The sequence below is a fragment of the Stegodyphus dumicola genome, chromosome 6, assembly GCF_044657685.1.
Source record: "Stegodyphus dumicola isolate Sdum_Otavi_A_Nest chromosome 6, ASM4465768v1".
Classification (NCBI taxonomy): domain Eukaryota; kingdom Metazoa; phylum Arthropoda; class Arachnida; order Araneae; family Eresidae; genus Stegodyphus; species Stegodyphus dumicola.
Genome location: NC_140773.1, coordinates 109,191,666 through 109,208,007, shown reverse-complemented (window position 1 = coordinate 109,208,007; position 16,342 = coordinate 109,191,666). Strand labels below are relative to the sequence as shown.

Sequence of the window (16,342 nt, the reverse complement as noted above, 5' to 3'; positions counted from 1 at the left end):
CTATTAAAGGAAACTAATGCAGAAAACCAACTTAATGTCAGACTACAAACACAAAAGTTATTTGCAGTTAGAAAAGTGATTAGCAAATAATTGCACATTTTTTAAGTAATGAAAATAGTTCCAAAATTCCTATAAAGTACTGTAAAAAATTATCTTTGGCTCTTGAATCATGGGTTCGCTGAAGTTCAAACCACGAAAATTCTCATAACTATTAAATTTATTTTAAGCCAATTTTAGTTTTCGGTAAATCGCATAATATCAATCACAATTAAATCAAAAATTCAATTACACAGGGTGCTAGTCTAGTATTTTCAATCTGGATTTCAACTGGCAGCTCCTATGGATTTAATACCGATGTCTGATACCGCTTTAGTGTTATCACCAGCATTTTGAAATATGAACGTAAGAAACTGAATAGCAGTTAAACTTGCATCGAAATGAGGCCGCATTACTGTGAATTATCCTTTATATTAACACTTCTTTGCAAGCATGAGTTGCATATGTCTTAATTTCCTAGTTATGAGTTAATTGCGCATATTTACTATACATTTATTTAAGATACACTTGTAAAAATTTTCAAAAATTATCGTAGGTAGCAATGTGGTCTCTTAACACATTAAATTCACGTTTCGCCTACAGAAATTTATTTTACAAGTTGAGTACATGAATAAGTATCAATAAAATATGTAAGCACACACTGCGATATTCAATTAAAGTACCTGCGCCTAGAATGTGGCACTGAATTATTATGCCTTAAACTTAAATGCAGATTTGAAACAAGGAAAATCTAGGACTTGAGTTGAAACAGTATGGAAAATTATTCAAAATGCACTTTTGATAGAAATGTAACGCAAAGACCCTGAAATTTCTAAAAAAAACCAAATTTGAACACAATTGGAAATTAGTTACTGCTGAGTAGCATAAATTACTAGCTAATAAGTTAAAAGAAAGTGCTTCAGACAGTTATGATGAACATGGAATTTTAAAGAGCCCTTTAAGCGTGAAGTTGGTTTCTTAACAAAAAGATCTGCGCCGCAGTGAAATCAACTTTGAAAACAAGACGCAACTGGAGAGTGAAAGGAAAGATTAGCTTACCTTTTTGTTGTAACTGCTTCACCTTGAAACTCTGTTTCACTTCCGACGTGAAAGTTGGAATTTTTAAAAATATAAAGATAACGTTGAAAAACGTTCTCACAAAGTTATGTATAAGGTATTGTATAAATGCTACAGTAGCGCTAGCGAGCTCAGCTTTGGCAAGCAATAATGGCAAAATAAAATATTAAAATGCTCAAAAAGTAGTCGTCAAAAAATTTAACTTGACTGCCTTTTCCCTACTAATGCATAAACGGATACTCAAACCAATTCTACGGTTTGAAAATAAAATACTCTACTTCCTCCGTTGACAAGTAGATATACTGAAATAATTGTCCAAAGTTCTTTTAAAAGTTTCTCATGAGGAAGAAAAACAGCTAACTATCATTTATAATTTCTATTAAATAGTTAGAAGATGAAGTCGTAAACATGAAAAAACGGTTTCCAAAAAATCAGAATGAATGAAAAAAACAACGAAATTGCTGCCGAAGTCGCTACTATCAAACACAACACAACTGCCTTCTGGCCCAGTCAGGAACTAAATGTCAGGCAGCGGCAGCGCACAGCGCGATAAATGTCGACCGAAGCGCGCCTCATTATGTTCATCTACCTCCGCGTTTCTCATCACTGCTCTGACTCCTCCCACTTTGAGTTTCAGCCGCACATTAATTGCAACGACAAAATTATCCACGTCTTCCAAACAAACAACTGCTTTGCTAAAATAAATTTTGGAGCAATTCTGTCACTATTAAAAATATATAAATGTCGTTCCTGAACCAAATTGCGGTGCTTTGAAAGAGTTCTTGCCAGCGGATGGTTACACTGGCGCGAGAGGTAAAAGCCCGCCTTACGGGCAGCAAACGATTTGTGGAAGCATTTTTAGTGGTCAAGCAAACGTCAGAAATGCAAATTTGTTTCCACAGTTGTCAAATATTCTGTTACTTTATATCACTAAGTTCGCTATGAATATCTCTAAATGTATTCCTATCACAGATAGCCGAATATCGATAACATAGCTAGTTTCTGTTTTAATTTCGTCTTGTAATTCTGACGAATATATTGATTAGACTGTTTGCTTTCTTCATGACACTAGGTGTCACTAGTGTTCTCTAGCAACACAGAAAACGTTCGTTTCCAAAACAACCCGTTATAAAACGAGGCTTAATGCGTTTATTTTACCGTTAAAAATTAAATCTTTTATTGATCTTCTGCCAGTTATATATTTACAAGTAAACAATATTCCATGTGGCTTGTTTGTTAGTGCGTTGCTATTGCAGCGACATATGTTAATGTTTATCGATGCGAGAATTTCTCATCGTCTTCGAAGCATTCACAACATGGGAGATTTTGAATCAGGTTAGTTCTGCGAATGCGTTCTAGAAAATCAAAACTTGTTCTTAAATGTCAGTTAATGTATTTTTTGTCATGTATATATGAATTCAACTGTTGCAGCACTCTTACTGTTGTTGCCCTTGTATTTAAACATTTCTGTGTATTGTGCGCATGCGATACAAGGGGTGAGAAGGGGAGTAGGTGGGACTCGAATTTCGTGGGGTGGCAAATTTATTCAGCGCAAAGTGGATAGTAAGATTTAAATTTGTTTGTGCTTGTATTTCTTCTTAATTTGACTGGCGTAATGATATAAAACTTCAGTTCAGTAATATCTGAATTTTTAATACAAGTAGGATAATTTAGTAGATAAATAAAATCTACTAAATTAAAATTTTGATTTTGGCCGAAAATGTTGAAGTACGCCAGATAAATTCGAAAACCACAAGCGTAGAATTAAATATGCTAATATGACATGAATGCATGGAATTTTGGGTAATCAATTTACTTACTCTCTGCTAAGTTTAAAACAATTACTGATTTAATAAAAATGATACGTTAATCACATAAATCTCGCTTAAAATTATGTTGCCATAGTCGCTCCATTAAACGTAGAAATTGGATACAAAGCACTTATTACATTATACATCACATCTAATGCTGTCTCATTATACTTCATCTCTTATTATATTTCGTCATATTATAATTTTATATTATTATATTGTCCAAGAGACTAAAATTCACATAACTGATATGTTAGAATAATTAAATGTAATTTCTATTTGCAGTAAGAAATATTAAGTTAAAAATATTAGCTGAGGGATATTTTACAGTAGGTAAAAGAGGGAAATACTCCTAGTAATTTCTAAAATGAGGAATGGGTTAAAATCCATATAGTAGACTATCTCTGAGAAATGTAATGATGAATTTTTATGAGTCTAGAAAGTACAATTAAATAATAAAATACTAATATGTAATTTAAATTTCGGCTTTATGCCTAGATTTTTCGAAAATATTCAAAGTGACATTTTGTGCTTGTAAATGCAATTAATCTAATATTCATTTACATATACTGCGTGTTTACTATAAAATCTTTTCTCGGAAATAATATTTTTCATAAAATGTTTGAATATGTGAAGAAAGTAATTGTAATTATACTTCATGCGATGGATACATGCAAATCGTAAAAAGAGCTCAATAATCCGCATAAGTGGTTTCGAGTTCTTTGCATACATACTCGTATGTTCTTAATAATTGCTGACCTCAAAATTCAAAAGATGGTATAAAGTTTACACATAATTTTAGTTTTTAGAAAATATATAACTTTAAAGTTAAATAATATCGGGTAGATATTCTTCTCGCTACAGAATTATTTTCCTGTTTGCATTACTGCATTTAACGAATTTCAACACCAGAATAAACAATCTGTTGAAATGGGGGATTTCAAGCATGCAAAAGCTATCACACTACAGAATTATCAAGCATACATATCGTAGATAATTCTAATGTGCTTAGAAGTATTAATTATAAAATATTAATTTTACTCATTAGTTTTAAAAACTGGAGTTTGTTTTATAATTTATCTAAAAGAACTTTTAAGTACTTAAATTATTAATAAACATGGAGAACAACAAGAATCATAGACCTCATTTTGGCATTCATAATATCCATCTTTTTGTGATCAATGGGAATTTTCTTTCACTCTAAATCCCCACAATATTGAAAACCATTTATTTAGAACCTTATTTCTGGATTACTGACAAGATATTTATGCAACTGAAATTTTAAAAATGATTTTTCTCCATTAAGTGTCAATCAAGGACAAAAAGAACACATCTGAAAACATACTTTGAATAATTGTTTTCAGATTCCCAATATACATATTATTTCCTCCTAATACTTTCCCATTCCATTTCATCAATGTATCCGCTATGCATATAGCTACAAAACGTTTAATTATGTAGAAAGATTCGATTAAGAGGTGGACGGTATTATAAAAGAAATTTGAATTTTAAAACCTGTATTGTAGAATTTATTTGTTTTATATAAAAGGATAAGTAAAATAAATCAAAAATAACTTCTTTCTCAATAACTCAGGGAAGGGAATTCACATGTATAATGAAATAAAGAGATATATTCACATGGAATTTTCTTACCAATACATTATTGATTAATCGTGACTCACGGATACATGTTTAACCACTTATGATTCATCAGTATCTCTTTTGAAGAGTTTCAAAATGAAACGGAAATCCTTACCTATTTTGTTCAACACAGGGAATTAAATACAGAAATATTCACTTTAAAAAGTAAATATTCGTTTAAAACATTTAAATATAATAATGCTGAAAAATAAATATTCACTTAAAACGTATAAATATAATAATGTATATGTAATAATAATGATTAAATAGAAATATAAAATCATTTATTTTCTAAGTATAATGAAATATACACTTTAACATGTTTAGGTATAAAGCTTTGCATAAAAATTTTCTCGACCGATTTTCTTTCTTCTTTTAAGTTCCCTGATACTTTAGTTTTAAGATGTGCGAGTAGAAAAAAGTCATAAAAAAGTTTATTTTTCCATTGATCATTCGTGTGCGTATTTAAAGTTCGGCATTCAGTTCAAATAGTATGCTTCCGTAATGGCTTGCCTTTGTAATTATTCCATTCTTATAAGTATATTTCAGTATTAGTGATTCAATAAGAATTCTTTTGAACTATTCCTATTTGGGGTTCATATAACGGAATCGTTTAAAAAACAATTGTAGAAAATTGAATCTCTAATTTGAAAATAAAACGTTTTTGAAATGGTTATTAATTAAGACACAATAACACGCCGAATAAATACTAATTCAGAAGTCAAACAACAAAAATCAGCGTAATATTTGCAAAATTTTCACAGGACTAGTTTCGATGGTTTTACCGAACCACCATCTTCAGCTGCAAAACCGCAAATGAACAAGATAGGAAATAATGATTAGATAAGATAAGAAAGCCTGGACAAGAATAAGCAAGTGGCGCCATCTGTTGGCGAAACCAGAACTAAAACATAATTTCTCTAAAAGCCGAAGGCAAATTTGGATTGGAATTAGGATCGTTAACTAGAACAGAAAGATTTTTATGAATGTGAAATGCCTCTAGAAAATCCAGTTCTCCAATGGAAGATGTTTTTTGAATAATTTTAGCAGCAGGAAAATTGAAAGTGTGATTTTCGGACCAACAATGTTAAGCAACAGAAGACTTCTGTGTTTCCTTTTTTCTAACATATGCCTCATGTTCCTTGATGCGAAATTTTAAGGCTCTCTTAGTTTGGACAATGTAAATTAAACCACACCGGCAAGGAATCCTATAAATACCCCAGGAATTCATATCCGGAATGGGGTCTTTGAGTATAGAAATCCGAATTTTATTGATGGGAGAATAAACAACCCGAAAGTTAAATTTCTGCAAAATATGTGCAACTTTATAGCTAAATGATGGAAAGAAGGGAATGACAACAGAATTTTTATAATCTCCTAAAATAAACACTCTTATACTCTTTAATAAGAGTATAAGAGTTAATACTCTTATAATATACACTTTTACTATTATTATACACTTAATACTCTTTAATAATATACACTTTTACTCTTTAATAAGAGTGTGGCTTTAGCCACACTCTTATTAAATAAGAGTGTGGCTAAAGCCACACTCTTATTTTAGGAGATTATAAAAATTCTGTTGTCATTCCCTTCTTTCCATCAATTAGCTATAAAGTTGCACATATTTTGCAGAAATTTAACTTTCGGGTTGTTTATTCTCCCATCAATAAAATTCGGACTTCTATACTCAAAGACCCCATTCCGGATATGAATTCCTGGGGTATTTATAGGATTCCTTGCCAGTGTGGTTTAATTTACATTGGCCAAACTAAGAGAGCCTTAAAATTTCGCATCAAGGAACATGAGGCATATGTTAGAAAAAAGGAAACACAGAAGTCTTCTGTTGCTCAACATTGTTGGTCCGAAAATCACACTTTCAATTTTTCTGCTGCTAAAATTATTCAAAAAACATCTTCCATTGGAGAACTGGATTTTCTAGAGGCATTTCACATTCATAAAAATCTTTCTGTTCTAGTTAACGATCCTAATTCCAATCCAAATAAACCTTCGGCTTTTAGAGAAATTATGTTTTAGTTCTGGTTTCGCCAACAGATGGCGCCACTTGCTTATTCTTATCCAGGCTTTCTTATCTTATCTAATCATTATTTCCTATCTTGTTCATTTGCGGTTTTGCAGCTGAAGATGGTGGTTCGGTAAAACCATCGAAACTAGTCCTGTGAAAATTTTGCAAATATTACGCTGATTTTTGTTGTTTGACTTCTGAATTGGTTATTAATGTAATATGGTTAATTTTGGTATAGGTTTCCTCTCGACAGTATTTTCATATATTTAAACCAATAAATTGTTTTCTTCCATCCAGCAAATCTGTTTTAACTACTGCCTTTTGTACGTTTGTTATTCCTATTTGAATAAATGTTCATATGTGATTCGTTAAAAAGTTATATATTATATATAGCATGTTTTTGTGATACTTTGGAGATTTTAATTTTCACTGCCATTGAAGGCCTTAGGTACACAGTAAAAATAATTATAAAGAAAATATGACTCGTGACAAAGAGAAATCTCTCTAGAATTTGCATAACTTCTGAAACATGTTAATAAAATGTTGTGATATGCTATTTTTATCCCCCTACATCATTGAGCATATTTAATATTTATGAAATTCTTCTATTTGTTTATAGGTAAGAGAAAATATTTAATTGATACATTTGTAAGATGACATTTAATTCTTTGTTTTCAGTGTATTTTTTTAATAAGACATAGCAAAAATCCTACTTATAGATTTATTTTTATTTTAAATCAAGAAAAAACATTTCGTTTCCTTCATGCGTGAAACACAGACTGAATTATGGAAATATTGTCTTTTTTGAAGTCTTTCGATTTTAAGCACGTATACTGAAAAACTAGCTACTTCTTTCCATTTTAATTGTTAATTAATTTAATTCCGTTGTTGAAACGTAATAACTTTTCATAGTTGAAGTTAATAATAAATTTCGTATTCTGAACATTTTTCAGTAACACTAAATACACTTAATGCATATTCAGTTATTTTTAAACGTGATTATTTATATGGAAAACATTTCTGAAATACGTTCTCATCAGTTATTAATTAGCACCTTCACAAAGGACTATAGTTTTTTGCACTTTCGTCTGAGCCACAGTTGATTTGGTGTAAGATTTGCCAGGAACTAATAGCTCTCTAAATGTTGCATTAAAAGAGTTATATACTTTTTATTGGTTAATGCTAAATAATGTTATCCTAATTTCCTTTACACTATTCTTAACTTTACATAATTTCTAATAGCTCTGGTAATATTTCCTCAGCAGCAATTCTTTTCCGTTCCGTAGAATATATATTTGGCGTTCTTATTAAAGGTGTATTATACCAGAACTTTGTCATCTATAACGAAGAGTATTATTTTCAATGAATCAATTTGAAGCAGTAAATATTTTACAAGAGTGTATTTTTTTTTTCAAATTAATTAATTACATAAATTTGTGTAATATATACGCAGTTCAGTAGAAAATGGTCCTACTTTCTGCGAAAAAATATGGGTGTCCTTCTAAGATTATAGGCGAATTAAAGAAAGCTCTTCAATTTGAAGCAATGAAGAAAAGGTGTTTTAATCACAAATAACGTTTCTGTTTATGCAAAATGTAACGTTACATATTTGCTTTTCCCTCTAAACTTAAATTGCTTTGAAAAACAGGCGATAATTTATGATTAAAGCTGTGATATTTAATTTTGTTTCCTGCTTGGCAAAAGCAGGAAATGGAGTTTATGCAATGTTTCAGGCAGAAATAAAAAATCTGCAATGTTACTTCATTCATATTTTCAATGGTTTCAAAAATTTAAAAATGGGCATCGTGAATTTGACAGGTTTGATGCTATGACCCTCTGTTACTACGTATTGTTCCTGTTGCTAATATCATAAATATTAATGCCTTAGGTATTGACGAAAAAATCATAATATAAAACCTTCACCAAAATTATTTCCAACTTTGAGCAAGATTACATTTCAAAATAACTTCGGGTTTAAAAGAATAACGCTTGCTATCCCGATATCTCATAGTTCAGATTTAACTCCCTGTCATGAATTTATCCCCTTGTTACTTTATACGTATGATGATTCTAAATAATAGGTTTACTGAGACCTAAGCAGCAATTGCAAAATTTTTAGGATTTTAAAAAGGAGCGCAAGATTCAAAATATGTTCTTAAAAAAATCTTAACGCAATAGAATAATTGTATTCTATTACAAGGAGATTAAATTGAGCATGGAAGTAATATTAATGTATCTTACTGAGTGTGTAAATTTTTAAGTTACTTATGCTAAGCAGGTTTTACTGTGATTACTCATACTTAACGCTCTGAAAATGATAGCACCTCTTATAACGCATTTAATGCAATGACTTTGTTTTCCTTTCCGCAATACAGATTCCCTGTTATACGGATATATATTTTCCTACACGGCATCAAGCCCATGGACCTTATAAGAAATTCCAAATGGGTTTTCTCCCTCGTCTGAGGCGTTCCCGGCTGTCACCTTGATCACATCCGGAGGAGTAGGGACGACTTGCAGAAATTTAACAGTGGTTGCCTATTGCAGCGTGTATAATTGTCAAGAAAAAGCTGGTTGTAGCGCCTCATTTCAAAAATTAGAACTTCTACATATTTTTATTTTTGAAATTGAGATTGATTTTTAAGAAATTAGCATATTTATCAAGCATAATTAACGTTTCAAATAATTATAAAGCTATTGCATGCTTTCAGGGCTGGATATTTTTTTAGCTTTTCCTACGCTGTAAGGAAATTTGTAATTACTTCTTTTAAAAAATAATATTTTAAATCTGAACTAATATAAAATTTTAAACAAGCAATTCTCTTTTCCAATTTTTTTGCTTTTTATTGGTGTAAACAAGTAAAAAATACTAAAATATTTAAAAACGAATTTTTTAACGTTTTGCTTAAAATTCTAAATTGTGCTGCTTTTTTAAAATTATAGATGAGTATTATAGCACAATCTATAAAGGAATTTTATTTCAATTATATTTCAGCCCACCAGCGGCCGAGCGGTAAAGTCGCTGAACACTGGTAGTTCGGTCCGAGGTTCGAATCCCGCGAACGGGCTGGCTGCACGGGAGGTTTCGTGGTTTTCCCCATGTGTAACGTGTATATGAGCCAGTTTCCCTTAGAAAGTCCTCCACGAAGGCATCCCTCCCCTTAGGCAGATAACCCTCGTGTGCTTTGCCATAATTAAATACACCACCACCGCAAATTACATTTCATAATGCGTCATAGTGATAAACTCTTGACTCCTTAAAATTTTTATACATTTAATTCCAATATTAAATTTGTATTTAACCGTAATAATTAATTTTGCTTGTATTTCATTCTGATTATTTTTTTTAAATTTATTTTTAGTTCTGCATAAGTTTTTTTTTTTTTTTTTTTTTTTATTTACTGTTAATTTAATTTATTAGCCCAAAGGGGCGGTAGCCTAGAAAGGCTGTTAGTTTCGAAGCGGCATTTTGCATTGTTTTACTATAAATGTCCGTGTCTCCTTGCAAATTGTTGTTACCTAATGTTATATCCCTGTATTATATTTAAAGAAAATAATAATGAAGAATCTGCATGAATACATGTATGTTTCTCGCACTGTGACAAAAACGACGGTATCTAGAGCCACCAAATTTTGAATAATGTAATCCTCCACCCGAACATGGACATCTGGACGGCAGAATTTCGAATTTGTTTTAATCTATTTCGTAGTTTGTAAAACTTTAACGAATTTTTGATTAACAAACTCAACGAGTTCAGAGCGAGCCCTGTACAGAAAATAACAGTTTTATCTCCAGTGAGGAAATTCTAAAGATATACTGTTTTCAAATGCATGTGGTTTACGGGCGAAGAACATGATATTCAATAAATATAGGTAACACACAAAACGTTAAAAAAAAAAGGTTCCTTTTGGGCGTAATATAAAATCTGAGTGCTTCTAGATTTTATTTTACCTTTTCCCCCCCTTCATTACACTCAGAAAATTTTATGCTCTGAATTTTATAAATTACTAAAATAAATATTCCACTTTAATGTTAATAAGTTAATGATGATATAATCAAATAAATGATTGTTTTGTAATGTTATTATAGTTTTGAAAATCACTGCCTGAAAATGGTCATTAAATTAAAAAAAAATTATCGGATCTTGTTTAATTTTACCTTAATTATTTCAAAGCATTCCGTACTATCAATCTTATTTAATTTTACGTTATTTGTACGCCAAATTAAGTTAATAAATTTTGTGCTTAGAATTTTTACCGTTTTACCAAAGTAAAGATGTTTGTACAAGAATTACGCGTGAAAAAAAAATGCGCGAAATGCAGTAAAATGTGCTTTAATGAGATAAATTAATTATTATTGGGAAATACTGTGGCTTTCATAATCTCATCACTATACAACGTATCACATTTAATAATTAAAAAGAGTTATGTGATACAAACGCCAGAGGTTTCAGTGTTAAAGTAAACCAGATCGTCCCTACACTTTCTTGCCGACATGTCGGTGACGCGCTCCCCGCCCACTGGATTAGTTTATCTCTTATAAGGTCCATGATCAAGCCTAGATGACATAGGCAGCTGAATAGGACGCCGATTTTGAGAAAGCACAAATTAAATTGCTTTCACAAGCCATAATTAATCAAAGATGGACTCGTAGTTTGCTTCGAGTTGTTTTTGCTTCAAATATACGACCATTTGCTCCTTAATGCTTCGTCAGGACGGCCAATTATAGTCGCTCGTTTAGCCATATCATCTCTGAATCAAGAATACACCACAGGAGCCACATAATTGCAACAGTAGGAAAGGGGAATTTCCGTCCCAGTTTTGTTGGGGTATACCATGGAAAGGGATCCGAGATTTGTCTTCCGTTTCCACCAAACCTCCCTAGAGGACTTCTGTCTCGCCAGTTCTTTAAGTGCCCACATCCCTGCTGTACAAATGCTATGCACTTACAAGCATCCAAGAATTCTCTGAAATTTGAATCCAAGCTCAACGATACGGCAGCCAGCGTCGTTAATTATTAGGCCTTTTAGGACTCCCGAGTTTGTTAATATGTTTAATGCATTCAGTTACCAAATACGACCACACGGAGTATTGAAAATACTAGAGCAGAGACTTTGTTAAGGCAATCTAAGAAATTAGAAATTATATAAAGATATCTCTCATGCAGTGTATTTAGAAAACATTTATGCATTATTTTGAACAGTTTTTTTCATTTCACAATTTAGATATAATTAAAATAATTTATAGATTAATGTAGAAACTAATCAAGCGAAATATTTTATTGAACACAGTAATGAACTAAATAGGTAACTAATAACGAACCAAATGGAAACAGGTTGTTATCTAATAGACAAAAGATGAGTCATGTCACTTCAAAAGCTAGTTATTAATTTTACAGAAATTTTTAATGCTACATTTGCAGTAATAGAACTGCAAATCATGTATAATATATAAATGAATAGTAAAATAAACATGCTCATTTTACCATGATGACAGAGTAAACATTGCTCCAATACTGTATACCAAATATAAGATTATAACTTCATATCTAATAACTGAATATGATAAAAAATAGCTTTCCATATGGGTTTGCCTCCTGTTTATAGCAAGATATCTATATGTTTATGCTTACTATCTCATAGATAGTACTGAATGTCTCTGCTGACAAACTGAAGACTGATTTCTTTACAATCTTTTAAATTTTACAGCAGTATATATAGGAAATAGCCCAGAAGAAAGAACTAACGATTTCTGAAGCACCAAAGCATATGTACTATTTTACAAAAAAAAATCGAAGCACCAAGATCGTGACGAAATTTGTTATGAAAGAACATCTTGATCGAACATGCAAATGATCAAAGTTTCAAGGCAAATGAACAGGAACTGCGATCATAGAACGCATTTCTAGTGCGCAATTCGCAAAGTATAAAACAAGTAACAGAGGCCGAAAATTTATCTTTTTTTTTGTTGCCGCCATTGTAATTCCGTAAAGAAGCAACTAAAGATGTCATTACGATGATATCGAAGACCTTACAGACAACTAAACGACATCGAACTTGGTCGCATTGTAGGGTTGCGTGAAGCTGTAGGCCGCCACCTGCAGCGTACAGACACTGCTGTGCAAAGATATTGGCAGCAATGGTTGCTACAAGGAAATTGCCGACGAAATGAAGGCTCTGGAAGGCGAAGGAGCACAAATGCGAGGCATGATAGGATAATTGTTTGCCAGCCCCGAACCAGCCTCCCCCCAACTGTATCATTGTCGACTATTCAACGCACTACAGCCATGTCTATACCTCCCATGGTAAACCGTCGTGGCCTTCGAGATAACATGGCCTGGTTAGCTACGAGTGACGTCACGAAAGGCGTCCGATCCTTCAGTGACTTTCTTTGCTTCAGATTTGAATGCGAGCGTTTCGTTCGATGTTTAGAGTGTTTTGTTTTTAATAATGCATAAGAACTAAATTTTCAGAGACTTTCAGAAACGTATATAAAAGGTCATATATTCATTTGCAGTTAAGATTAATAACTTAATAAATATTAATTTTTAAGAAATATTCACGAAATTTTCTATGCCATGTTTTAGGTTATCTTGTGCATTTTTTTTTTACACTGTATTGTAATAATTTGTTAGGATACACTCAAAACGAAAGTTTTGAAATAAGTAAATAAAAAGGCTGTTATTTATTAATATAAAAATTAGTTTGAGAGGGAGAGGAATGAAAGGAATGATAAGATTTAGAAATATAAATAATTCACTAACAAAAGTAAATATAATTTAGCAAATTAAAAGACATAAAAAATAATTTTTCCTTAAAACTATAAATATTTCAGAGCTTCCAAACATTATGCAAATGTATTTTTAATTAATTTAAATTACTATCTAATAAAATGAACAGAAAAGCCACAGAAAAAATTTAAATCTCAAAACTTTGTAAATTAAATAAGTTATAATTTTGCTGCAACATTACAGAAAACGAATAATTTTCACATATTTATATGTTATCTATAGCAATAATTATAATAATATTTACATCATTTAATAATATTTACATTATTAGTTAGATGTAGATGCATAATAAATAATATATTTACAAATAAAAGCCATCCATATAATGTTTCACAAAAGCGTAAAATCAATAAATTTGCCAACGAAAACCTCAAAAAACTATACATAGAACAAACGATCATTTCTGTCTAATTAGCAAATACTGTGCAAGTTGTACTAGTATACTGTAGCAATAATTAATCGCAATTGATAATTTAGTTTGAAAAATTATGAAGTATTATCAAATAATAAGGAAACAGCAAAAGATTAACAAATTTAAATGTAAAAGATACATTATTGAAAATATATTTGAACTGCATCATATTTAGTACACTATTTTTAAAAAATAAAACAATGTCATTTACATACTCATAGCTTTTCATCACGTATTCTTGACTTTTTTAAGTTTTCTTTCATCGATTTTTGTATGCATATTATTTTGAAGAACTTTAATAATTGTTTAAACAAATATTTGAAATGGTGCTCATTACTTTTTTTTAATCTGCTAGAAAAGGGAATTCCACACATTAAACAAGTTTCATGAACATCAAACATGTTAATGTTTTGTACATATATCTCGGTAAGTTTGACCAGCAAAGAATGCTGTTCAACTTACTGGTTCTTCTTTACTTTCAACTGGAACAACTTTATCTCCTAGATAAACTACTATATCTATATGAAGCGATGCAAAAATACTTTTCTCAATTTTAGGATATGGATGAAAACTGAGCAATAAAATATAAATACCAGCAACAGACTTATGTAAAATAATATTTGAAGTATCTGAAATATTTAATTTATTTGGTAACATAGAAGAAAAATCCTCAAATGATGCTATTTTGTCCTTTCTCAAAAATTCATTAAAAATATGCTTCTCCATCTTAGCTCTTTTTTCCTCCCTGCTCATCCTCTGAGGGGTTGGACATTCAGATAAGTATTTTGGACAACCAGAAAAAAATGCATGGGTAAGCATCTTTATTTAATTTAGGATGCCCTCTACACATCTGAATAAAAGTACCTTCGTTTGTTGGTAAATAATCATAGCGAATAATATCATCTTTTCGAAATGTTTTTCACACACAACGCTGCGAGCATTTGAAATAAAATTTTTCCTTGGAATTTTTTTGATCCATAAATCCCGTTTTAATGTATCTTTTGGAAATTTGAATACTGATACATATTCATTAGTGCCATCGTAATTGGATTTGCATGCTGGAACGCAACATCGTGCAGGCATGATGAAGACAGCTCTACGTAGACGTCGATCGTTATTCTTGTTAACAAATAAGTTAACTAGTAATCTCAAATTAAAGACGAAAATATCCTTAACAACATTACTTAAATTTAGCAATAAAAACACACGAATAATAAAAATATACAGCACGCAATCAACGTAATAAGAAGTCTTCGCTTGCAGTGTCCACACAATGCTGTGCGAAGGGTGAAAGTTCAGACGCCTTGCGTGACGTAAAATCACGTGATTCTGCAGCTGACCAGGCCATCTAATCTCGAAGGCCACGATAGCGTCCACCATTTCACGGCGCTTGTCTGAGGCGGGGTTACGTTCACAGAGGCCTTTAAAACATTCGCCTTTGACCCCACAACATCAGCGGAGTCGTCTGGAATGCTGTCGCAGCCGATCATAATGGCTGCCATCAGACTGACATCATATAATGTTCAGCAATAAATCTCTCTTCACTCATGAACCAGATGACCACCGTGTTCGTGTCTAGAGAGGACAGGGCCAGCGATACCAATCAGCCTTTGTATTACAAAGGCATACAGTCATAACCTCTGGTGTGGACCGCTATTTCTCATGACAGCAGGTCATCTTTAGTCATCCTCCGTATATCTTTAACAGCTAAACGATATGTTGATACCCTCATACGGCCGGTTGCATTACCCTTCATGGCCCGTCATCCTGGGACCATTTTCCAATAAGATAATGCCAGAGCATTTACCGCTCGCATATAGCTGGACTGTCTCCGTGCGATTGATGGCCAGCAAGGTCACCAGACCTTTCACCAATAGAGCATGGACATGGCACGCCGCCAGATTCAGGCACCACAAAATATCGCAGATCTGAAGCAACAATTGATGAATGCCTGGAAGAATGTGCCGGATGATGACATTAGGAACCTCTACCACTCCTTGCCTCGACGGATTCAAGCATGCATTGCCGCCAGGAGTGGTTCGACCAACTACTAATTTGAGCACTCAATGGGTGATTGTGAGTTGTGAACAGGTACTATGACCTTGATTTTTTTTATCATTTTATTATCAGCGTATGAGCTACACACATATTCAATTTCATCAAAAACAACCACTTCTTTCATGGTGCTTTGATTTTTTTGCAAAAGAGTGTATTATACACGACACGGAACCAGTTAGATTCGGTTGAATACAGCAACGCATATTAGGGCTATCTGCCTATGGGAAGGGTTGCCTTCGCGGAATACCTTGTAAAGGAAACTGGCTCTTATACATGTTCCACACAGGTACAGCCACGAAACCGCCCCTGCCCCCAGCCCATTCACTTAGAATCGCACTCATTTTGGAACTACCAGTGTTTAGCGATTTTACCGCTCGCCCTGTGGTGGGCCGGAAGCATTTTTAATTTTATTTTAGGTTTATGTGAATGCCTTTAGAAAATAGGTATAATTTAATCCCAAATCATTCCATTTTTCTTTACACTGCAAAGAA

General features: G+C 32.2%; 2 protein-coding genes across 8 annotated transcripts in view; one reads left to right on the top strand and one right to left on the bottom strand.

The window, feature by feature from the left end:
- The window catches only part of LOC118194570 (ELAV-like protein 4), a 180,566-nt gene extending 178,838 nt beyond the window's left edge, over positions 1-1,728 (bottom strand). For 5 of the 7 annotated variants that reach the window (XM_085818795.1, XM_085818793.1, XM_085818794.1 and 2 more), the window contains exon 1: positions 1,096-1,726. The gene's annotated coding sequence lies outside the window, so the exon portion shown is untranslated. Of the gene's footprint in view, positions 1-1,095 lie in introns of all 7 variants that reach the window. The other 2 variants (XM_085818791.1, XM_085818796.1) reach the window with 2 other exon arrangements.
- Positions 1,729-2,234: 506 nt separating this feature from the next.
- The window catches only part of LOC118200167 (cytosolic carboxypeptidase 6-like), a 769,798-nt gene continuing 755,690 nt past the window's right edge, over positions 2,235-16,342 (top strand). The window contains exon 1 of the mRNA XM_085818789.1: positions 2,235-2,448. Coding sequence (XP_085674915.1) covers positions 2,376-2,448 — 73 coding nt within the window. The 5' untranslated portion in view covers positions 2,235-2,375. The remainder of the gene's footprint in view (positions 2,449-16,342) is intronic.